This window comes from Onychomys torridus, chromosome 10 (genome assembly GCF_903995425.1).
Source record: "Onychomys torridus chromosome 10, mOncTor1.1, whole genome shotgun sequence".
Classification (NCBI taxonomy): Eukaryota; Metazoa; Chordata; class Mammalia; order Rodentia; family Cricetidae; genus Onychomys; species Onychomys torridus.
The window spans coordinates 7,805,182-7,829,557 of record NC_050452.1 but is presented as its reverse complement, the minus strand read 5'-3'; the positions used below and the strand labels follow the sequence as shown (position 1 = coordinate 7,829,557).

General features: G+C 37.4%; 1 protein-coding gene across 4 annotated transcripts in view; it reads left to right on the top strand.

Annotated features, from left to right (window-relative positions):
• Usp34 (ubiquitin specific peptidase 34) overlaps positions 1–24,376 on the top strand; it is a 193,959-nt gene that overhangs the window by 156,048 nt on the left and 13,535 nt on the right. For 3 of the 4 annotated variants that reach the window (XM_036201252.1, XM_036201253.1, XM_036201251.1), the window contains 17 exons: positions 925–1,010; positions 1,492–1,660; positions 1,746–1,820; positions 3,028–3,179; positions 6,246–6,294; positions 6,383–6,487; positions 6,566–6,610; positions 7,620–7,724; positions 9,182–9,329; positions 13,368–14,002; positions 16,596–16,753; positions 18,884–18,962; positions 20,413–20,539; positions 21,211–21,318; positions 22,426–22,530; positions 22,645–22,769; positions 23,741–23,864. In XM_036201252.1, coding sequence (XP_036057145.1) covers positions 925–1,010; positions 1,492–1,660; positions 1,746–1,820; positions 3,028–3,179; positions 6,246–6,294; positions 6,383–6,487; positions 6,566–6,610; positions 7,620–7,724; positions 9,182–9,329; positions 13,368–14,002; positions 16,596–16,753; positions 18,884–18,962; positions 20,413–20,539; positions 21,211–21,318; positions 22,426–22,530; positions 22,645–22,769; positions 23,741–23,864 — 2,395 coding nt within the window. The remainder of the gene's footprint in view (positions 1–924; positions 1,011–1,491; positions 1,661–1,745; positions 1,821–3,027; positions 3,180–6,245; positions 6,295–6,382; positions 6,488–6,565; positions 6,611–7,619; positions 7,725–9,181; positions 9,330–13,367; positions 14,003–16,595; positions 16,754–18,883; positions 18,963–20,412; positions 20,540–21,210; positions 21,319–22,425; positions 22,531–22,644; positions 22,770–23,740; positions 23,865–24,376) is intronic. The other variant, XM_036201254.1, reaches the window with a different exon arrangement.

Below are 24,376 nucleotides of genomic sequence, written 5' to 3'. Positions count from 1 at the left end.
ACCCTCAGCAAATATTCCATTGACTGCATTAACATATTGTGGTTATCTATTCATTAGCTGAATATTAGAGATTTCTACTTTTTGTTTGTCTACTTACTGAGCAGAGTCTGACCTGGAACTCACTAGGTAGACCAGGCTGGCCTGAAACTTGCAGCAGTCCTCCTGTCTCTGCCTATGGAATGCCAGTGTTATGGGGGTGGGGCACCACATCCAGCTCTATTGCTATTTTCTGACTATTTTGGATGCGGATGTAGCCATTTGCCTATAAGATTTTATTTTGTCTGGGGGCTGGAGAGATGGCTCAGAGGTTAAGAGCACTGACTGCTCTTCCAGAGGTCCTGAGTTCAATTCCCAGCAACCACATGGTGGCTCACAACCATCTAGAATGAGATTTGGCATCCTCTTCTATGTACATAATAAATAAATAATTTCTTAAAAAAAGATTTTATTTTGTCTGTATTTTAATTTTGTTTTGGTATGTACTTAAAAGGGGATTGCTAGTCACAGTTAACGTTTTCCATTTTTCCACAGAGGCTGCACCACTATGTTTCTCTTAGTTGGTATATGTGGGTCTCAGTTTCATTGTATCTTCCCCAACACATACACCAGCTGAGAAAGGGTCATAAAGCTTTCATGTTTGAAATTTAAATTACTGAAGCCAGTAGTTTGAGTTTTCTCTTTTATCATAAAGTTGAATATTAAAAAATGGTTTTCTGGTGCTGGGAAATTGTACCCAGGGCCTTGGTGCATAGGGTCACTCAGCGTTGACCAGGCCTGCAGTCTCTGCCTGTTATTACTCAGATTACTACAGGAAGCCAGAGCTTCACCTGTGCAGCCCTCATGCTTCTGTCTCCTTCTTACTGACATGACACCTAGACATGCTACTGTAATGTCTGTTACCTAATGTGAGTTTCTCCTTTAAAGATGTTTCAGCGTTTATGTATCCATGTGATTCAGAGACTGAGACCTGTGCATGCCCATCTCTATCTACAACCAGGAATGGAAGACGGGTAAGAAGTCCTTATAGAAAAACAGACTTAAAGTATCTATAAGAAGATATTTGGGCTGTGCTATAACAATTTGTCTCTAATAATACATGCTAAGAAAGGAATACTATTTGTTGAATTTTTAATTTAGTACCTCTTTAAGATTCTCAACAACTAACATTTAATGGATTGATTTAGTCTCAGTAATAGAAACATAACTACTTACATTATTGAAGTTAGTATGTGTTTCACAAAATGAAAGGATGTAAGTTGGAGTTCTCCTAGCATGGCAGTGCATTCCTTTAATCCCAGCACTTTGGAGTCAGAAGCAGGCTAATCATTATGAGTTCAAGGTCAGCCTGATCCATAAAGCGAGTTCCAGGCCAGCTAGGGCCATACTATCAGACCTTATCTCAAAACAAAACAAAAAACAAAAAAAGTAGTTTGGTTCCAGACACTGTCTGTAGGTCTACTGTGTTCTCTAAGACGTGTGTGTGTTTTTCAGGTCAGATGACATGGACGCCTCAGTAGAAGACATTGGTGGTCGTTCATGTGTCACTCGGTTTGTTAGGACTCTGCTGTTAATTATGGAACATGGTGTAAAGCCTCACAGCAAACATCTGACAGAGTATTTTGCTTTCCTTTATGAATTTGCCAAGATGGGGGAAGAAGAGGTGAGGCTAATTTTTATTCATTTGAATTATATACTCTTAGCATTTCCAATTCGTTTTTTATTAAAAATGTAAATCTTTGTTTTAGAGCCAGTTTCTGCTTTCGTTGCAAGCCATATCCACAATGGTACATTTCTATATGGGGACCAAAGGCCCTGAAAATGTGAGTACAGCTCTGCTGCTGTGTGTCAGTGCAGCAGAGGCGGCTTCTGGCAGTTCACACTACATGGGTCCTTGTGTCCTAAGTGTGGTGATGTTGAGGGTCCTGCATTTATTGATCTTGGTACTGTTACTTTAGTGCATATAACAAGTCAAAAACAGATTGCGTGTTAAGTTTCATTAGTAGATGTGGAACAAAGCAAATAGACTTCATCCTAGTAATCACAGCTTAGCCATTGGGTTTTATGACTTATGTGTAATATCTCCTTTAGCCCTTCTCATATCCTTAAGAGAGAAGTACAGTTTGTATCTCCATAATACAGATGAGGCAGTTGAAGCTTAGAGAATTTCACTTCTTTTAGATCACAGTAAGTTGGGCTTTGATGCGTAGTCAGACTGCTGAGTGAAATGTCTCTTAAAAACCGTGATGTGCTGGGCAGCGGTGGTGCATGTGTTTAATCCCAGTACTTGGGAGTCAGAGGCAGGCGGATCTTAGTTTGAGGCCAGCCTGGTCTACAGAATGAGATCCAGGACAGGCACCAAACTGCATGAAGAAACTCTGTCTCAAAAAAACCACAATGCTGTCTCTTAAAGTTCATGAGTTGGTTTTGATCCGGTATGTTTTGACTGCTTTTCTTCTCCTTCCTGCCTCCTCCTCCTCCCCTCCCTCTCTTCCTTCCTTCTTTCCTTTGTTAGCAAGACAGGATCTTGTTATGTATCCTCTAGACTAATTTCCGACTTAATAATATCTCCTGTCTCAGAAAATTGAGTACTACCATTTCTGATAGTCTCTTGAATTTCAGAGCTCTTTGAAATACCTACTATTTAAATTATCTAGAAACTACAAAATAAGTTATCTTTTGTATGTGTGACTGGCATTTGTCTTCAGTAAGAAATACTGTTTTATATTCATAATTTTTTTATCTTGATTAATCACCCAAAGAGCTTGATTCCAATAAGACAAAAGTTATTAATGGATTTATGTAGGATAAATAATTTTGAGAACTGTTGTTCTGTATAGTTCCTCCATCTTATCTGAAAGTGTCCTGATTGTCATTTATGCTGTATCAAGTTAGGCTTAAACCTTTGAATGATCTTCCTGATACATGTCCCTGCCACATCTTTCTGATAGTTATATGAAAGTAAGCCAGCTATCTTCAGTGTGATACTAAGATTAATAGCAAATTAAAATTGAATTTTGTTCCAATTAGCCTCAAGTTGAAGTACTGTCCGAGGAAGAAGGGGAAGAAGAGGAAGAAGAAGAAGATATACTCTCTCTGGCAGAAGAAAAATACAGACCCGCTGCCCTTGAAAAGATGATAGCTTTAGTTGCTCTTTTGGTTGAACAGTCTCGCTCAGAAAGGTGAAATGTTTCAACATTCAAAATGCTTACAGCGTGTTTGGTTTTATTCTTTATACATAATTGTTCTATCACTTCGGTTTTTATTACATAAATCTTTTAAAATAATAATATCACTCCAACCCTTGTGGCTCACGAATCTCAGTCCTTTCTATCTAACTCGTCTGAGTCCTGCTGGAGACAGCTATTGAAGAAGCCTGTAGTCAGATATCTGGCAGAATTAAATGGACGTTCACTCTTTACCCCAGCAACCTTACTCCAGGGGTCTGCCCCCAGACAGAAAGCGGTTATGTGGAGAGTTACTTATTAAAATACCATTTCTAGTATCACAGAATTGGAGACGGCCAAATGTACACCAGGAGTCATTGAAAAATCAAGAAGTCTACTCAAGTCCACTATAGTTTTGTTTTTTGTTTGTTTGTTGTTTTTTTTTTTTTTTTCTTAATGAAATGTGGAATTCATCTCTGTTACCATGTAGAAATCTTTATTATACACACATCCTCTCTTTTCCTCTCCGCCCTTCAAAAGCCAAGGCAGGGAAGACTGTATATAATATGCTACTTTTAGGAAAAGGGAAACTAGGAAAGAGAATGTATGTATATATAACCAATCTTCATTCATGCATTTCCTATTTTCAAAGTCACATACTTATAAATTTATCTGTAATGCCAGAAAGTCAGTACTGTGGGGAGCTTTCACAGTTAACCACAGACACGTATGTATTTAGAATGGTAAATGGAGTTTTCTGGCACATGCTTTCCCAGCTGAGGTCAAACAAGGCAGTGATTTGCTGTCTTGTTTTGATTTTCCTGTTGTAAACAAATGTACGTTCATGATGTATGCCACATTTTAAAAATATTTGTGCTTTTCCTTTGGTTATGTCACTGTTGAAATGGTTCCCAAGAATAGTGCTGAAGTGCTGTTTAGTGTTCCTGAGCTAAGGAAGGCTGTAATGTCCCTCAGTGGAAATGAATATAGTAAAGTTTCATTCAGGCATGAGTTTAATACTGTTGGCTGTAAGTTCAATGTTAATCAATCATACATATTAAATAAGGTGTCATTAAACAGAAACACCTGTAAAATATGGTTTTGTATTGCTCAATTGATAACTATGTGACAGCATGTTCCCAGGGGCCCAGTTCTGTTTTCTTTCTGTAGCAATGATGATTTGGTTTTTGGTAATTCATTGTTTGTACAGTTTCATAGGATGTGACTAATCAGATACCAAGAATTAACTATAAATCAAATCATCAGTAATATGATTTTGAGAGAAAACAAGGTGGAGGGTACAGAAATGGAAGTTTGACAAAACTAAACAATTTTTGTTTTGTAGCTTTAGCTTTCGAATACTGTAAATGTTTTGTGTAACTGTAAGTAAGTACTTAAACAGCAGCAGTCTCTTAAATCAACAGTGGGGGTGATACAGCCACTGAGAGGAGTTAAAGAACATGGTAACTGTCAGCTTCTAACAGGATGGCTATGAAGGACAAGGAATAATTGAAAAATTATTTTAAGCTGTCTTAATAATCATGTTGTTGCTAATACAATTAGAATTATTCTGAAACTATTATGTGCTCAGGTACTGGGCAAGAAATGAGTGAGAATCTTGCAATGTCTTTCATTTTAAGAAGCAGAGAGATGAAATAGACTCCTTTGGGGTCATGTTTAAAGAACTCCTCAGTGTACTTTAGGAGTTACTGTCGATTTTGTGTTGGACAAGGTACGCATCAAAAGTAAGAATAACTGTGATGGAATGTAAAACACATCAAGATGTTTACATTGATAAGCTCAGAATGATGCCGTAAAAGAAAATTTGAAAAGCTTGTTGGCAACCTTTGAAATATACTGAGAAATCCAATCTTTATTTTGAAAACTGGAAAGGAAATGGTGTAAAGGATGTTTATCTTACCTGCAAGAAATAAAAGTTCATGTCGACCGAGTGGTGGATGAGGGAAAGTTCATCAATACAGATTGTTTCAACTAATAAATGATCAAGGAGTGTTGGAATTAGAAAATCACTCTCTTGTGACCCTAAGTGAAATAATGCTTCCAAGGTCATCTCGGGTGGAAATTGTCATTATGTGTCTCCCTGAGGAAAGTCCACATCACCACCTACAAAAATCCCTTGATTCCAAAGCGAAGCGTAGATCTAATCAAGTCTTTAGATCTGCCTACCATTTTACAGGAGCAGAGGAATGTGATAAAACAGCACCATCAGGATACAATTAGCAAAACATAAATATTGGAATCGCTACAGGACAAACAAGCTGCTGTCTTCAATGGATAAGTTGCAGTGAAGTGCCGAGGGAAACCAGTAGATTAAAAGTTTTAAAGACATTAAAACCAATTGTAACAAAAGACTTTGATTCACATCCAGATTGAAACAAATTAATTATAACATATTTTTTAGACACCTTAGGAAATTTGTACACTGATATTGTAAGATAGTAAGGATTTGTTGCTTTACTTTAGGCATGAATAATGGTACTATGGCTTTGTTCTTTGAAATTTACCTGAGATATGTATTGAGATTTATGGATTAAATGATAAAATACCTGGAACTTGGCTCAGAATAATGCATGTCGAATGGCTGTTGGTAAAAGTGAAACAGGATTGGCTAAGATTTGGGTAAATTTGAACTTGAGTGATGGGATACGTGACACTATCCTATTTTTTTAAATACATCTGAATTTTTGTGTAAGTTACATGTATTAACTTTAAATTATGTGGTAAAACTAATATTTCTTAGAATTTCATTTTATTTTAAAGACATGTCAGAAAAACAGCTGTTAAAATAAAATTAGACCCATCCTAGAATTTTAATATACTAATTCTATTGATTTAATGAAATGGAAATAAAGTAGACTTGAAAATATTCCAATCTTGGAAAATTACCGGAGATGCTTAGCAAGCAAATCTAGCCATCAAACACTTCCTTTCCCCCCAAATTTTATGATGGTAGGTTGATATGGTTATAGTAGAGTTGACAGGTTTCATGCATGTCATGCTGTTAATAGCTACAAGTAGTACACATGGAAAAGATTTATTTCCACTAATATTTTCTTTTAGGCATTTGACATTGTCACAGACTGACATGGCTGCATTAACAGGAGGAAAGGTAATACCTTGACCAATATTAAACAGTTTAATCATTCTAAAAATAATAATATAACAGTTCTTAAAGGAACAACTTTTCTTTTTCACAGGGATTTCCCTTCTTATTTCAACATATTCGTGATGGCATCAATATAAGACAAACTTGTAATCTAATTTTTAGCCTGTGTCGATACAATAACCGACTTGCAGAACACGTAAGTACTAAAAGCAGTCTTCAACTCTTTTGAAAAATTTTAAAAGAATATTCTGAAATCCTGCTTTTTCTGTTTCAGATTGTATCTATGCTTTTCACGTCAATAGCAAAGTTGACACCTGAGGTATGTAAGAGTCTGCTAATAAGTACATAATTTGAACTTACATTTAATTCTCTTTTTATTGCAAATACAATTCTTGAACTAAATATGAATTTGTACATGTAAATTCAGTGTGTCAGAGTGCTACTTATATGCCAAACTTCAAAGATGTTTGGCTGTAAGCACATATCATAAACTTTCCAGAACTCTGTATACATGGAAGAATATATGAAGGACACAGTACAGAATGACTATTTTTATTATATAGAAGCATTTAGCAATCTCAGCATTCAAGAGGCAGAAGAAGGTGGATCTCTATGAGTCTAAGGCCAGTCTGGTCTTTGTAGTGAGTTCCAAGACAGCCAGAGCTACATAGAGAGACCCCATCTCAAACCCCACCTCCCTTCACCCTCCTCCAAATAAAGGTCATTTTTCATAAAAATAGAAGCCGTTAGCTACTGTAGTACATGTTCAAGATCAATATAAGCACTTTCTTTAGGGATCAGAAATTGCTACAGGAAAGTAATACGAGGCTGTCAATAAAACATACTTGTTTCTTATTGATAAAATTTATTGAAAATTAGACAGGAGAAGTGAAGTCCGGAGATTGCTTTTACAGTCTTGAACTATGACAACTAACACTGTGTACTTGACAAATGCTTTGAGAATAGATTTGTGTTTTAAACTACAAAATAAATATGTGAGGTAACACATTAATTAGCTATATTTAACCATTACACAGTGTATATATATATATCAAAATATTACCTATACCATAAATATATAAAATGGCTAGTTGTCAATTTATAAACAAATAAAAATTTTGAATTACTTTTTTGCTCAGTACATTTGACATCCAGAATAATCTATTCAGTGTTGCCTCTGTGTAATTGATTGTATCTTGTAACTGACGGGACATTTTATGGTGATTGACGTTCATATGCAGAGTGCTTACTAAGTTCTGCCCGCTCAGCAGCACAGATCTAAATGAGGCTAAGAGTGTGTGTCTCACAAAGATGCGCATGTCTTACAGGCTGCGAACCCTTTCTTTAAACTGTTGACCATGCTAATGGAATTTGCTGGGGGACCTCCAGGAATGCCCCCCTTTGCATCTTACATTCTGCAGAGGATATGGGAGGTAAGTCTTGAAGTACATGCTTCAAGTCTTTTATTTTCCCAGAGATTTTCCTGTTGTTCTTTGTTTAATTTTTTTCAGAGTAACTTTAGTTAAAGCAAAACAAAATACAGCAAAATTGAGTGGAAGGTGCAGATATTTCCCACCCACCCCTTTTTTGAACTGCTACATTCTGTTTCTTCTTCTTTGGATCAAATGACTTCAAACAGTATGAACAATCTTCCTCAAGGAAAATTCCGTATAGCAGTTAGAAGCCCCAGAAATATAAACCAAGTGGTTTTAGCAGTTGATACTGGTAAAAGAAATGTCAAATACTACTTCTTTTCTTCCAGAGTCTTTGCTGTCAGAACAGATTTCTTGGTGAAGACTGGAAAAGCTCTAGGTCAGAGTTTAGTAAACCCTTTTTCTACAGGGCCAAATGCCAAATATTCAAGATTACACATTTCATGCTGCTGTAACCTAAAAGCCATTCATAAGGCAATAAATAGTAAGCTTGGCAATGTTCCAATGAAATGACAGCATAAACAGTCACAGAATTTAGCTTACAGTCCAGAGATTCTATCTACTGCTCTAGATAACTATACTTCACATTCACATGAAAAGAATCTTTAAGCTGGGTGGTGGTGGCACACGCCTTTAATCCCAGCACTCGGGAGGCAGAGCCAGGCGGATCTCTGAGTTTGAGGCCAGCCTGGGCTACCAAGGGAGTTCCAGGAAAGCGCACAAAGCTACACAGAGAAACCCTGTCTCGAAAAACCAAAAAAAAAAAAAAAAAAAAAAAAAAAAATCTTGATAGCGATTCAGTGAGCTCTTTTTACATTCTCCTGTACTAGTCATGGCTTGGACATAGAGTAAGGAAAGACAGATGAGAAATTCTAGAGGATTGAAAGGGCTTTCTCCTCCCTGTCAATGCTGGGGATAAAGTCCAGGGTTTGGATCATGCCCTGCCAGGATTCTCTCTCCAACAAAGAGATGTTTAAGTAAACTAATAGACTTAGCAAGTCCATTGGATTCTCCTGTTTGTTCTGGGTTATTTTAAATTTTAAATTTTGTGAACTAGCAACAGATTTTCCTGAGCTTTTCCTGCTCTTGGAGCATAGTAGAAAAACATGAGTAAATTTCTGCAAAAACTAGTTTGAAGAAAAAGAAAAAATAGTGGCTGGAGAAATGGCCCAGTAGTTAAGAACACTTGGTCTTGCAGAGGACCCAGGTTCAATTTCCAGCACCCACATGGTGGCTCATAACTACTTATATAACTAGTTCCAGGTAGTCTGACACCCTCTTCTGATTTCCTCAGGAACAGGTACACACATAGTGCACATGTATTAGGCAAAACACTTTATAAACAAAATCTAAAAGGAAAACGTTGCCTGAGTACTTACTGACATTAACCAAAAGAAAGTAAAAATCAATTGCACGTTCTGCTACCTTATATCCTGTTTCTGTCATTTCATTTATAGGTTATTGAATACAATCCTTCTCAGTGTCTGGACTGGTTGGCAGTGCAGACACCCCGAAATAAGCTGGCACACAGCTGGGTCCTTCAGAATATGGAAAATTGGGTCGAGCGGTTTCTTTTGGCTCACAATTATCCTAGAGTCAGGACTTGTAAGTCAGTGTTTAAAATTTAGCTAATTATTTATTGTTCCAAACTTTAGGTTTGTTTTACTGTTTGTTGGTTTGATTTTTAGGGTTTTTTGGGGGCGGGGGGTTGGAGGTAACTCAATGATAATACTCATTATTGTGTAAAATTGAGAGTTATCATAAAAGGCCAGTTTCTTTTCTTTTCTTTCTTTTCTTTCTTTTCTTTCTTTCCTTCCTTCCTTCCTTCCTTCCTTCCTTCCTTCCTTCCTTCCTTCCTTTCATTCAAGTATTTGAAAATTGTGATAGTATGAATATCTACTGTATTTTTGTTTTGTTTTTAAGTGTTACCGAAGAAAGTAGAAGATGAGAAAATTCCTTCTTAAAAGTAACTCTTGATTCCAGGACAGCCAGAGAGAGCTACATAGTGACACCCTGTCTTGAGGGAAAAAAAACAAATAAAAACAAAGTAACTCTTGATTCCAGGACAGCCAGAGAGAGCTACATAGTGACACCCTGTCTTGAGGGAAAAAAAACAAATAAAAACAAAGTAACTCTTGAGAAGGCTAAGATTAAAACAGTAATTAGACAAAAATCGTAGATGTAATTATGAGAGTTGAGTAATATACATCTTTTGTGTACATGTCATTGGAGAATGAACATTCCTGGACATACTACAAAAAAGACATTTTATGAGGCAGAAAACTCTTCGTTAATAAACAAGTATTCACTTTTGATAATTCCAAGAAATGAAATCAAAGTAATTAATTTGGGGAATTTCTTTAGTCAATGAAATGCTGTTTCCCAGATGAGAAGGCCTGAAGTCAGAAGCATATCTCATATCCATATGTTGGTTTTAAACACCATTTGCCAATCAAATCCAAACTCCTGGCTCTTTAGAGAAAAGATCAATTTTAGGGCAGGTAATAATCAAGATGAGCTGGTGCCTTGAAGATGAGAGCAGTGTATGCAGTGAAGAAGTGCTCCATATACTAGGTAATGTGGCCTTGTCAAAGGGACACAGAACTTCTGAGAGAACTTGAGGTGCTAAAACCACAATTCCAGTGACAAGTAATAAAACCCTCTAGGTTCTACTCCAAAGAGTAAGTTCATACTGATGGCTAGCACTTGCATGGCAGCTCACACCCTTCTGTCACTCCAGTTCTGAGGGATCTGACGCCCTCTTGTGGCCTCAGCTGGCACCAGGCACCAACTGGTGCCTAGACATAAATGCGGGCACCACTCAGGTCAACAAATACAGAGAAAGGACTCCGTAAAAGAGGAGACTGATGCGTGTGTCTGCTGCTCCCAGGAGAGGTAGCCTCAGCTCCTTGTGGGTAGGAGGTCAGTGATGCACGGGAAGAGTAGAAAGGAGGAGTGTGAGAAGGAAGCTGACTGTGAGGCAAGGTCGGGGCTCCTAAGAGTGCACGCCTGACATGCTGCAGCCTGTGGTCCTTTTCCCAACCCTAACCTGAGCTTGACATCATAAACCTTGGATAACCTCGCCTTGAAGGACACTCTGAACTACCACAGCTATCAGAGACAAGGAGTCTGAGAAACCGGAACCGAGGAGAGCTTAAGGAGATGCTAATTAAAATGGTGCATATCTAGACAGGATCCTGGAGGCAAACAAAAGCATCATGGGGCACAAAGTAGTGAGGTTTAAAGTGTAGAGTAGATAGTAATTTGCCTTTGTTAGTTCCTTAGTCATAATAATTTAGCATGATCATAATAGATGTTAATGGTAGTAGAAACTTGGTGAGAGTTATGTGGGGATTGTCTGTGGCACCTGTCCTAAGTCATATGTTTATTGGAGAGGAAGGCTTTTCAGTGCTATTACCCCATGGGTTGTCATCAATCCTGCTCTCCCCTTACATATTTTAACCTCCCAGTCTCTTAAGTTTTGGTTAGCCAGTTGTTACATTGATGTTCATGATAGTTCTGTGGAAACGAATTTTTCTGCATAGTACAGATACTGTAATATTACTCTCACAAAAGGCCATAGCAGTTTGTGCCGAGATGCTTTAAGAATCCAGGTGGTTGTTGGTGGCGGCGGTGGCGGTACACATCTTTAATCCCAGCATTAGGGAGGCAGAGGCACGAAGATCTCTGAATTTGAGGCCAGCTTGGTCTACAGAGCAAGTTCCAAGACAGCCAGGGCTACAAAGAGAAACCCTGTCTCAAAAAAATGAAAAACAAAACCCACAAAGATCCTTTAGGAAAAATATGTCCCTTCCCTCTAGTTTTTGTAATGCCATTTCAGGACTTACATGTAAGTCATTTGTCCAAAATAGACATGGCCATTGACATTACTTTTAAACCTATCAGTGAGGACCCTGACATGGTAGGATGCTGCTTGTAGTCCTGTAGTCTCAGTGACTGAGGCAGAAGAGTTGAGCAGCGTAGCAAACCCTCTCTCTTAAACAAAAGTCTTCCGTTAAGAAACAAATTGTTAAGTACTATTTTAAAAATTAACAGCAGTACAGCTGGCTGGTGGTGGCGCACGCCTTTAATCCCAGGCAGAGGCAGGCAGAGGTAGGCGGATCTCTGTGAGTTCGAGGCCAGCCTGGTCTACAGAGCCAGATCCTAGACAGGCACCAAAACTACACAGAGAAACCCTGTCTCAGAAAAACCAGGAAAAAAAAAATTAAAGCAGTGAAAACTGAAAAAAAGAAAGTGCTTTTAATATTAGTGTCCAAATATTTGAAAAGAATGATAGTTTAAAATAACAATTCAAATAACATAAATTAAGAAAACTAAAGGACTTATAAAAACTACAAAATAGCTTTAACAAATAACTGAATGTTGAGAAAAGAAAAAAAGTCACCAAGTATTAAAATAGGTCAGGTATGGCATACTGTCAGTATCAGCATTTGGGAGGCAGAGGCTAGCAGATATCTATAAATTCAAGGCCAAGCCTGATCTACATATTGATATCCAGAATGGCCAAGGCTATGCAGAGACACCCTGTCTCAAAAAAACAAAACAAAGTACCCCAAAAGTTGAAGACTTACTATGTAGCAGTGGAAGTAGATTTCTTCCAAGTTTCATAGTACTTACTAAACAAGACATGATAATACAGTTCAATTCTTAGCTTGTACAGATGGAATCATCTGATAAGTGAATGATAATAATAGGCTTAATGACATGCGAAACATGGGAGTCTCTAAGTTCTAGTTTAACCTTTAGAAGACTTTTGGCAAGGAAGAAGAAGGAGCAGTTTCATTGAGAAGCAGTTTTCCAAAGCAGGAAAGAACCTCAAAAATGAGTCTTTTCCAAGACTTTGTAGCCAGTTAGTGCCTTCAATCCCAGCACTTGACATCATCCTGCATCAGTGAGGGGTCATGTAGAGCAGCCTTAGCTACTCAGCCCATGCATCTCTTTCTCCCCGAAAGTGGGAAGGGGATCTCGAGAACTGGCATTCTGTTAGTGGCATACATAAACTTACTTATTTATTAAGTGTGTGATATGGCATTATCTTTAAATTATTACAAAGTAACTTACTAGGGTGTTTTTAAAGTAACACTTGATTTAAGACCTAACATTAAGTGATTTAATGGTATCAAGTATGCTATAGTAGGCCTTTTTGTTCTAAATGCTGTGTGTTTTCTCTTTCTTTTAAGTCATACTGTTTCTTATTAAAAAGTAGATTCTAAGGTAGGAGAATTCTACATTGTAGAAAACCTGAACAAATAGGTTGAAAACTAGTTCTGATAGCCAGTGCTGGGGAGATTCAGGAAGAGAATCAGGAATTCAGGGTTAGCTTGAGTAGCATGAGCGTCGGTCTCTGAATAAAAAGAACAACAGTTTCTGTAATGGTGTTCAGTGTGGCCACTTAAAAATCAACAGTGGCAGAGTGGAAGGAAGGAAGGTTCTACCTCGTTATCCTGTGGGAATCTTTCTCCTGGACGAAAGGTAAAGCAGAAGGATATTTAAGAGATGTCATGTCCCTTAATTTTTATTCATTTTTATTGATAAAGGGAAGAGTAGTTTTGTGTTTAATAACTGCTCTTCAGTCTACTTAAATCTTACAAGGATCTGACAGTTTTGTTTTACATTTTATAGCTGCAGCTTATCTTCTGGTGTCCCTTATACCAAGCAATTCATTCCGCCAGATGTTCCGGTCAACAAGGTCTTTGCACATCCCAACCCGTGACCTTCCACTCAGTCCAGACACAACAGTAGTCCTACATCAGGTCTACAACGTGCTCCTTGGTTTGCTCTCAAGAGCCAAACTTTATGTTGATGCTGCTGTTCATGGCACTACAAAGCTAGTGCCCTATTTTAGCTTTATGACTTACTGTTTAATTTCCAAAACTGAGAAGCTGATGTTTTCCACATATTTCATGGATTTGTGGAACCTTTTCCAGCCTAAACTTTCTGAGCCAGCAATAGCTACAAATCACAATAAACAGGCTTTGCTTTCGTTTTGGTACAATGTGTGTGCTGACTGTCCAGAGAATATCCGCCTTATTGTTCAAAACCCAGTGGTAACCAAGAACATTGCCTTCAATTACATCCTTGCTGACCATGATGATCAGGATGTGGTGCTTTTTAACCGTGGGATGCTGCCTGCCTACTACGGCATTCTGAGGCTCTGCTGTGAGCAATCGCCTGCATTCACTCGACAACTGGCTTCTCACCAGAACATCCAGTGGGCCTTTAAGAACCTTACACCACATGCCAGCCAATACCCTGGGGTGAGTACACTTAATACTTTTAATATCTGTTTCCTAGCAGTACATTTTTTCCCCATTTAAGAAATGATGAAATACAGAATAGTCTAACTTTAATTATTCACTCATTTTTGTCTTTCATTGCTGGGAATTGAACCCATGCTTGTGTTCATGTGCTTAGCAACTGAGCTACATTTGACTCCCAACCTTTTTTTTTTTAAATAATATTTTTCTTTAAAATTTTATCTTATGTGTATGGGTGTTTTGTCTGGTGCCCATTGGAGCCAGAAGAAGGGGCAGAATCCCTTGGTAGTGGAGTTGTAAATGGTTACAAGCTGCCATGCGAGTGATGGGAATCAGACCCAGTGGCCTTAACCTCTGAGCATCTCTCCAGCCCTATCCTAACCATCCTTAAAGAGTTCGCATTTCTTAAATACCCTTATATAAATGCAGCGTAAGTGATAAAATAAGTGACTCTATTTTCTTAGGCTGATGTTACAGTTTTGCTTACAGTGGCACATACCTTTGTAAATATGTGATTTTTATATTGTTTTGTTTTTAACTTTTATTTGGCAATGCTGAAGAACAGATACAGAACCTTGACCATGCTAAGTAAATATTGCCAACCAAATTTATGTTCTGTAAGTGTATCTTTAATGTGTGCCTACTGAAAAGGTCAAGGGAGTATTATTTTACAGTTAGGTATTCAGGGGCTAGAGATACAACTCCACAGTCAAGAATGTGTACTGCCTTTCCAAAGGCCTAGAGTTTGTATCCCAACATTCACACCAGGCAGCTAGAAACTAACTGCCTGTAACTCCAGCTCCGGGGAATAGGACAGAGATCCCTCTGGCCTCCATGGGAACCCACATGAACATACATGCAAAAAACACATATACATCTATATAATTAGATATCTGCAAACTTGGTAATGTGTGAGCTGCACCAATTTTTTAATAGTAGTATTCTGTAGTGGTGTTTCTCCAAATCTCAGAGGGATGATCCATCCATTAGTTTATATGTACATACAGTTCCAACCTTACCCCTTTTCTTTCCAGAATACTTCTAAGTTTCATATTGTATTTTCCCTGAATGTAATATTATTCCTGGTGGTTGTGCTTCACTTTTGTCTCCTGTTATAAACTATCCTTAGATTTAACGGTTCTTCACTGATCATATAGTGAGTTTAGAATCTCTTACCCAGAAAGAATAGCATAATCTCCAGTTCAGAATTAGATTGCTTGTAATGTAAGAAAGAAATATGTTCATTTAGTAACATAAAGTTCAAAGCTAAGGATGCAAAATGAAGGGAACAGATGAGAGTGTCTGTCACAGGCTGAATTGATCATGATAGTATTATTTTCAGTCAGTTTATTTCCATCATGGCTCACGTAAGTAGTATTTAACTTAGTTACTGTGATACCCAGCGTTGCATATGCCAAGAGTTGGCTGAATTAAAATGCCTGTCCTCTTGAGTTGGTTTCTGTCAGTCAGATGTAATTGTCTTTTTTTTTTTTTTTTTTAAAGAACTCAGTTAGTAGAAATTTTCATGAAAATTTGTGTTGTAAAGTTTTGCTGAGATAAGTATAAAGCTATGCAGTTTAATTCATTTAATATGTTAGCTCAACTTTTACTTTACATTTGTATAAATAAATTCATAAAATCACAGCTGATTTCACTAAATATTAATTCCCATATTTTATCACTAACCATGAGTCTAGAATGATTATTCTAAATGTTGATATGAAGGTGTGTCTCAGAAACAATATTAATTCAAGTTTAATTTACGTGTTCAAAATCTTTAACACAAAGCAAGTGAGATGCCTTTGAGGGCAAAGTCATTTGCCACTAAGCCTGATGAATGACGACCTCAGTGTGATTCCTGGATCCACATTTGGAAGGAAGAATTGACTTCTGAAAGGTGTCCTCTGACTTCCATTCATAACGGTCCTCCTTTCCCAAAATAAATACATGTTTTTAAAAGTCTTTAAAATAAATTAATGGCTTCTTGTTTATTAAAGGAATGGAACAGAGGATAAGTATAGCCTATTGCTATATGCACCTTTGAATTTAAAATGCTAGTGTTTTAGACAACATCAAGACTTATCTGGGACAGAAAAGAATTTATCTATAGTGTTGATTCTTTGTGAATTCATACAGGCGTGGCATTATCTCCAGGATAGTTATGAATACTTCCCATCACAAAGTCTTGAACATGGTACAACATGAGGTTTTTATTTGAATAACTTGATTACGTGGTTCTCAGGTATGAGCTTTATAATGTCAAAGGTTAGACTATCACGTGATAGTATATAATATATTCAAATTTTAAGTAGATTTCATTACTGACTTTGATAACTGGTTTTTAGTTGTATGATTTTTATAGTTGGCTAGTGAGTTTTAGTAGATGGCTAATGAATATTCATTCAGAAATGGTGAACAGATAATCTAAATGTTGAAATATTGAAAAATGATCTTTTTTGATACACAAGGAAGGAATTTTAATGCAGGGGAACCCTGGAATTTATTTTTTTTCCATTTATTTATTTATTTATTTATTTATTTGCATTGCTACTGGCATTGAAAAATGATCATTTTGCATGTTTGCCTCTTTCAGGCTGTGGAAGAACTGTTTAACTTAATGCAGCTGTTTATAGCTCAGAGGCCAGACATGCGAGAAGAAGAATTAGAAGATATTAAACAGTTTAAGAAAACAACTATAAGCTGTTATTTACGTTGCTTAGATGGCCGCTCTTGTTGGACTACTTTAATAAGGTAAAAAAGATACTTTGTGATTTGTGGGGGAGGGTTAGTTTTCCAAGTGAGAACATGGGACCTTTTGGCACTAAAAGAGAAAATAATTTTTAATATTTATAACTAAAAGCCTGTTCTTTTAAAAATTATTTATTATGATTGTTTTAAATACAGAGTCTGATGAAGCCTAAGTTGGCCTTTTACTTGTAGCTAAGGATGTCCTTGAACTTCCGATCCTCATTCCTCCACCTTATAGGGAGCTCTGTGTGCCTTCTTTCCCACTCCCCCATTCACAACATTGTCGAGGCTATTAGTGAAACATTTCTGCACTTAGGAAGGATTTTACCTATTTTGTATTGGTGTGTCTTTTATTAGAATCAGATCTGAGGGCTTAAAGAGTCCTTAATGTCTGAAGGTCATGTTTGTGACAATCCATCAGACAGACTACTTGGATAGTTCCAGTCTAGAGACCTCTGGAGACAGCTTTTGCATATTAAGATGAGTCTGATTGTTAATATCTCTTCTGTTTTTCTCAGCTCTGTTTGGCTTCTTATCTATAAGATTAGCAAAAATAATAGAACCATCTATGCAATAAATTGTTCCCGAGCTGTAGGATTGACTGACTGACTTAGAAAAGAACTGCCACAGATCACATTTTATTTCCTTTACCTATAGAAATAAAACTCTGCTCAATGCATTACAGCTGAGAAGGCATGGAGAAATGGGGGACTTGTTGAGGTCCTCCAGGGGGCACACAGTTTGGGTGTGCTTTCTTGAAATCTTCACTGTGACGTTAAACTAATGAACCCAAGAGAAAATTCTTCTAGACTATCTCCTTCAGAATCTTCAGTAGTCAACACAATGAAATAAGCGCTTTGGCCAAATCTGTTCAGAGGACCTCTCCTCGATGCTTTGCGTTCAGTGTGGAGACGTGGTTTTCTAAAGGTTTACTGTCTGCAGTGCCCTCCATCGAGGAGTTAGAGTCCCGCTCGTTGTTGAGTAAAGGAAGGAAGCAGTGGGAGTGAAGGAGGAGAGTGTGTCCGATAGCACAGCATGAACTCACATAGTGTGGTCATAACCTATTCTTAGGGTTTTCAGGTTTGTCCTCCCCACCCACCCCCATGTTACCCTTTCTTCCCCAAGCTGATGAATGCTTTTGGAATACAGTGTAGTCTACTATTATACAGAACTTAAGAGTTGAAGAGATAAACACATTGTTTAACTTTTTTTTTTTAATGTGCATTATTGTTTTGCTATTGGGTTTTGGGTCCCCTGGAACTGGAGTTACAGTCGGTAGCTGCCAGAGCACCCAGTGCTCTTAACCACTGAGCCATCTCTCCAGCCCAAACTCATTATTTAAAAATAAAATTTAAAAAAAGTCAGCATTGGTATACTGAGACTTAAAAATACTCTCATCTTACCTTTCTCTTGCCATTGTGAAGAATTGATTAGATATTAATACACATTTTTCTCTCATTTACATAGCAAGATTTTTTATTTCCTTTTTTCAGGTTGAGTCTCCCTTAGTATGCCTAGAGTGCTTAGAAGTGGGAGTGTTTCTGCTTTGAGAGAACTTTTTTTTAACTTTGGAAAATTTGCTGGGCATCCATAATCTGGAAATCTAAAATGTCCCATAGTTGCGTGCCAACTGACAGGTTAATTACTAATCTTGAGATTTCAGTGTTTTTAGATTTCATACTTGGGCTGCTCGTTCATTTCTGCATCCCTAAGAAGTAGTGTCCGTGCTTGTAATCCACTTAGGATGCCCAAGCAGGAGGACTGCACAAACTGGAGGCCAGCCTGAGCTACCTAGAGAAGTCTCCTAGAAACTAAATGGGGCTGGAGAGAGGACAGCTCAGCGCTTTAGAGCACTGGCTGCTCTTCCAGGGCCCTGGCTCAGTTCTCAGCTCACAACTGTCAGTGACTCCACTTCCAGGAGATCCGACACTCTAACACAGACACACCTGCAGGCAAGGCACCAGTGCACATGAAATAAAAATAAATAATTTTTCAGACATTTAAAAAACAAGCGGTAGATGTCTCCAGTTTCTTTGATGTGATAGGAAAGACAGAAGCTCACGTCATTTTAGTCACTTCTGTTGGTCATCACCAGATTGTTCTGTTCAAATTGGACCTTCTCTATTCTTCTAGTGCCTTCAGAATACTACTGGAGTCTGACGAAGACAGACTTCTCGTGGTATTTAATCGAGGGTTAATCCTGATGACTGAGGTAAATATTCTATTGCCTTTCACTATGAATGTATCTCGTTTGAATACTTTTTCCAGGACATTAATGCTTGTACATAAAGAATATCTGCTGAACTGTCTTATAGGTGGCAGGAATTTATAGGTTACTCCTCATTTAATATTTAGGTTTATTTGAAATAGACTAGTTTTACTTATTTCAGTTAGTAAATAAAAATGAAAATCATGTGATTTGTAATCAAGGTTACATACTATTTCCCAAAAGCTTATTCGGTGGAACAAAAACAGAAGGCCCTGAGATTTGCACAGAACTGAAATCTGCCAGCATGCTTTCCATGATTCTTAGTTCACAAGTGGGAGATAGTGTCAAGCCACCAGAAGTATTGCATGCTCTTTACTCTCATGCTGGAGAGACGACAAATTGGTACAGGTGGAAAGTACTGCACAAATTCAGACATAGTGTTGGTTTTTAGTGAACAGTGTTATAGAATAAGAAACTACACTTTGAAGAATTTGGACTGGTCAGTGATCAGTCGAAAAATATTCAAATAAATGACCCCCTGAGTCCAAAGGTAAGGAAGTTTTGGCTCTGTTTGAGGATTGAAATGTCTACTCTGTGCTAAATATTACACTAGGCAAAGGAATACAGCAAGGGAGATAGAATTCCTGTCCTTCCAGTTTACAGGTTAAATGTATACGATACAGCCGTCATATTGTGGACTGCCACAGAACCTAGGCTCAGAACTTTGAACTTTGAATAATGTATGAACTATAATAAACTGACTTGAGAGGATCAAAAGAAGGGATGCTTTTTTATATGGTAAAATTAAAAAAAAAAAGAACTAAAAATTTAATGTAGTTACTACTCTTTTTGTACACAGACCCTGGAAAGGTAGCTAATACAGCTCCCTAGTCTTGGCAGTCTTCTGGTCAGTGCATGCTTTTTTTTTTTTTTTTGGAGACAGGGTTTGTCTGTGTCGCCTTTGCTATCCTGGAACTCACTCTGTAGCCCAGGCCTCTCTGGCCTCACTCTGCCTCCTAAGTACTGGGACTAAGGCATGTATCAACCACTACCTGGCACAAACCAGAATTTAAAAAAATATATATATGGGGATGGCTCAGTAGGTAAAGGTAATTCTCCATAAGCTTGACAATCTGTTTGAACACTAAGGATCCACACAATGGAAGGAGAAAGAACACCATGCTCTCTAAATGGCCCTATAACCTTCACAGGCACATACACAGACATAAAACTGTTGTCAACTTTAAAAAGATGACGAATGATTGAAGATCATACCTGACATGCACACACTTACGCACCTACACATACAGAGTAGCTAAATGGAGCAATTTGACTTAGAAAACAAAACACTTGCTGTGTACACAGCTGTAACACACACAGTCCGAGTCTTGAAATACCTTTAGGAGATCAGCATTACTATTTTGTGTCTTTTTATTTCCTGAATCTCTTGTAGTCTTTCAGCACACTGCACATGATGTATCATGAAGCTACAGCCTGCCATGTCACTGGAGACCTAGTGGAGCTTCTGTCAATACTCCTCTCGGTCCTCAAGTCGACACGCCCGTACCTTCAGAGAAAAGGTTTGCTCATTGTACTTGCTGCTTAGTTACCACTTTGCTGCCGTTAAAGGGAAATTTGGTTTTTGTTCGTCTGACTAGTTTCTGTGCGGATGGTTTCTGAGCTAGCTAATATTGGGCAATGTTTATCATGTCCTCAATATAAAGGTGGAATATTCTTATTTATTTTATTTGTGTCTGCTAGGAAACAGTAGGCAAGCATTCTGTATCAGTCAATATTTGGAAGATTAGAAAAGCTTCCACACGCAGTAATAAGTTGGATTTTTTTTTTTTTTTAACCTTCATAGCTCAGATTTGGTCATTTTTAATTTCAGTAGAAATAAGTATAAAAAATAACTTTCTGATTGTAGAAAGTGCAATATCTCAAGATGTAACATGTTTAACACATACCTATAATCCTCACCCTCAGGAGGGTGGCCCAGGAGGATTCAAAGTTCTAGGCCAGCCTGGGCTATACTTAGAGCCAGAGCCAGTTTCCCCTCTACCCCCTGGATAAAAAAGGAGTGGTTTAATGTAGCAATCTCATCATCTCATGAAATTAACCACTTTGCTTTCACCAAACATGTTATGTAATTAATATAAAACTTGCAGTGTTAGTATTACAGCTGAAAGGAAATTTTATGAGGAGCTGTGATCCTTCAAAAGCCCATTTACATATGCTTTTATATTTGCAGATGTGAAGCAAGCATTAATCCAGTGGCAGGAGAGAATTGAATTTGCCCATAAACTTCTAACCCTTCTTAATTCCTATAGCCCTCCAGAACTAAGAAATGCTTGCATAGGTAAGTTGCTTGAAAAATAAAAGTTGTAGGTAAATATTTCTGGTGTTTGTTTCACTTTTTCTTTTGTTTTGTTTTTGAAGTTGTGACATTACATCATAGTGTATACTCATCTGTATAAGTCAGTGATACTCATCTGTATAACTCACAGACAAACAGGTCCTAAGAAAAACAAGTTTTTTTCTTAACGTGCTAGTGTTAGCATGTTTGTGGACATAGTATCTGGGTCTCCTTCAGTTGTTTGTAAGTTTCTTGCAACTCTAAATAATCTTCCTATCCTATATGAACATGGTAGAATCATGTCGTTACTTCCAAAGTAGAATTCACAGTGTAAAAGATAAGGTTAGTTGCTTTACTGTGGGTCTTTGGCCTTAAAAGCATTTCTTAGTAACTTTTATAGACTCTTGAGTATAACACCTTTGTGACTGATATCTTACAGAATGATAATACATAGCTGCTAAAGGAATCTTCATTTTAAATATTGAGTGAAGTTTTTTGTTTGTTTGTTTGGGGTTTTTTTTGTTTGGTTGTTTGTTTTTTGAGTTGAGGATCGAACCCAGGGCCTTGCACTTGCTAGGCAAGCGCTCTACCACTGAGCTAAATCCCCAACCCTAGAGTGAAGTTTTTTACTACCTTAGGAACCACTTGAAGTAGTGAGTGTTATAGACTGGTAATTCTTTGTAATTTCTCAAAATAGCATAAACTACTGGTTACCCATGATGAGATTTACTCTTGTGTGATTAGTGCATGAGGCTTAGTCCAATATCATAAACTTCAATAGCAGACTGCAGATTATCAGGTATCTCTCGGATCCAAGCTGTTGTGATAGACTTGAGAAAGATAAAAATAATCAGAGTATATTGCTGTATGACTAGACTGTGTCTACAAGCAAGCAAGGACAATGTGCAGATAGTGATAGTGTTGTCGATTCTTGGTTTAAGTAATGGCCCTCTGCTCTGGTTATCACAACTCTTCTTCCAGAGCTGGGCATTAGACAGTTTCCGCCTATGTTAGGAGCTCAGTTTGTAGTACTCAGCACACTACAACCTCATCAGGATTTGTGAGTTCTAACCTCAGTGTTTTAATACTCCAAATTGTTTTCATTTTCAGATGTCCTCAAGGAACTTGTCCTTTTGAGCCCCCATGATTTTCTTCATACTCTGGTTCCCTTCCTGCAACACAACCATTGTACTTACCATCACAGTAATATGCCAAGTACGTATTTCTCTCACATAATATTTGAATATGGTTGGCATGTAATCATTCTGCACACTGAAGCTTGGAGATTTATTTTCCATTTATTCTTACTGTACACTTTTAATGTCTTAGTGTCTCTTGGACCTTATTTCCCTTGTCGAGAAAATATCAAGCTAATAGGAGGGAAAAGCAATGTTCGGCCTCCGCGCCCTGAACTCACTATGTGCCTCTTGCCCACAATGGTGGAAACCAGTAAGGTATGTTGGGATGCCAGGAAAACCGTATTTCTATAGCACAAGGTAATCTGAGATTTCCCCCTGGCTGTTGAGTCTGTTAGATTTATGTGAACGTTTCATGAATCCTAACATTAGATTCATTTGGATTTTTTCCTTTAAGTGCTCTGAAATGTTGATATTTGCAAAATCAACAGTAAGCACAAGTTGTTAAGATTTTTTTTTCTTCTAAAAAAATAGCTTAATTAGTAAACCTTAGTTTGTTACTAGGCTAAATTATAGTTGTATCCTGCATCTAAATCTACAGAGTCAAATTAGGTACTTGGAATGTTTTTAATTGGCCATATAATCGAGACCTCTTTTACTGTCCCCGTAACACGTCCTCCTTAACCCACCCATAATGTCACTGTTCGCCAGAGTGACCATCTGGCTCCTGTTCTGTAACGCTTATTCTAAAATAGCGTCAATCCGAAATTGTAGAGACAAGCTGTATTAACACAAGATATTAGTTTTAACATTTTTTTAAAAATATTTTTTTTCCCCTTAGCTTTCTTCACCCACACCTTCATCCACACTCTCTCTTGCCTACTGGTTTTGGATCTTAAGTATATTTGAGCAATTCTCCATGATAAAATATTAAAAATAATTAATATTATAGTTACCCTTACAGAAATACCCTCAAATCTTTCAAAAATCAAATATAACTCATTCTTCTTGATGATATGTTTATAGCTCTAAAGTGTGACATGCTAAAATCTCAGTACTTTTACTCTATTAAAGTATATAGAAATGATGGGTAATTATAATTGATAGCATTTACACACTGACAATAAACCTACGACAATTATGATCTTAATAACACTAGAAATTTGGATTTAAAACTAGATTCTTATAGAAGTTAAAGATTTAATTAGCTTAATCTTATTACATTTGCACAAAATATGCTCTTTATTATACAATTTAAGTGCAACCATTTTATCATCTTTAACCTTCAGGGCAAAGATGACGTTTATGATCGTATGCTGCTAGACTACTTCTTTTCTTATCATCAGTTCATCCATCTATTATGCCGAGTTGCAATCAACTGTGAAAAATTTACTGAAACATTAGTTAAGCTGAGTAAGTATAAAAGATGAGCAGTAAATTCCACTGGATTATTTTAAGCCCCTAGCCATTCAGGAAGGGGAAAAAATATATGACAATCCCTTTATTTTTTTTCTTTTTTAAAGTGAATGTTTAAAAATATTAATTAGTATTCTCGGGAATATTTTAATTTTTATTAAGAAAACACCAACTTACTGGTTTCCATTGAATAGTTCTGCCCAGAGTTTCAGCTGGCCTATTAAGGAGCATGGAGCAGGGCTAATCATCACTTTGTACACAGAAGTCCAAGTCTACATCTTCACAGCAGAATTAAAAACAAAACCGCCTTGCTTAGGGAGAACAGTTAGACAGACTTCTCTGGCCCTTATCTTGAGGGTGAGTTGAAATCCTTAGTGCCAGCTGTGCTTTGGAGCTGGTGGTGCCAGAAAAGCTGAGTGGGCTTGGCAGCGTGAAGCAGAGGTGCATATATGAGTAACTAGGAGGTAAGTCTCATAAACTGAGAAGACAGATTTGAAAGGAACAACACA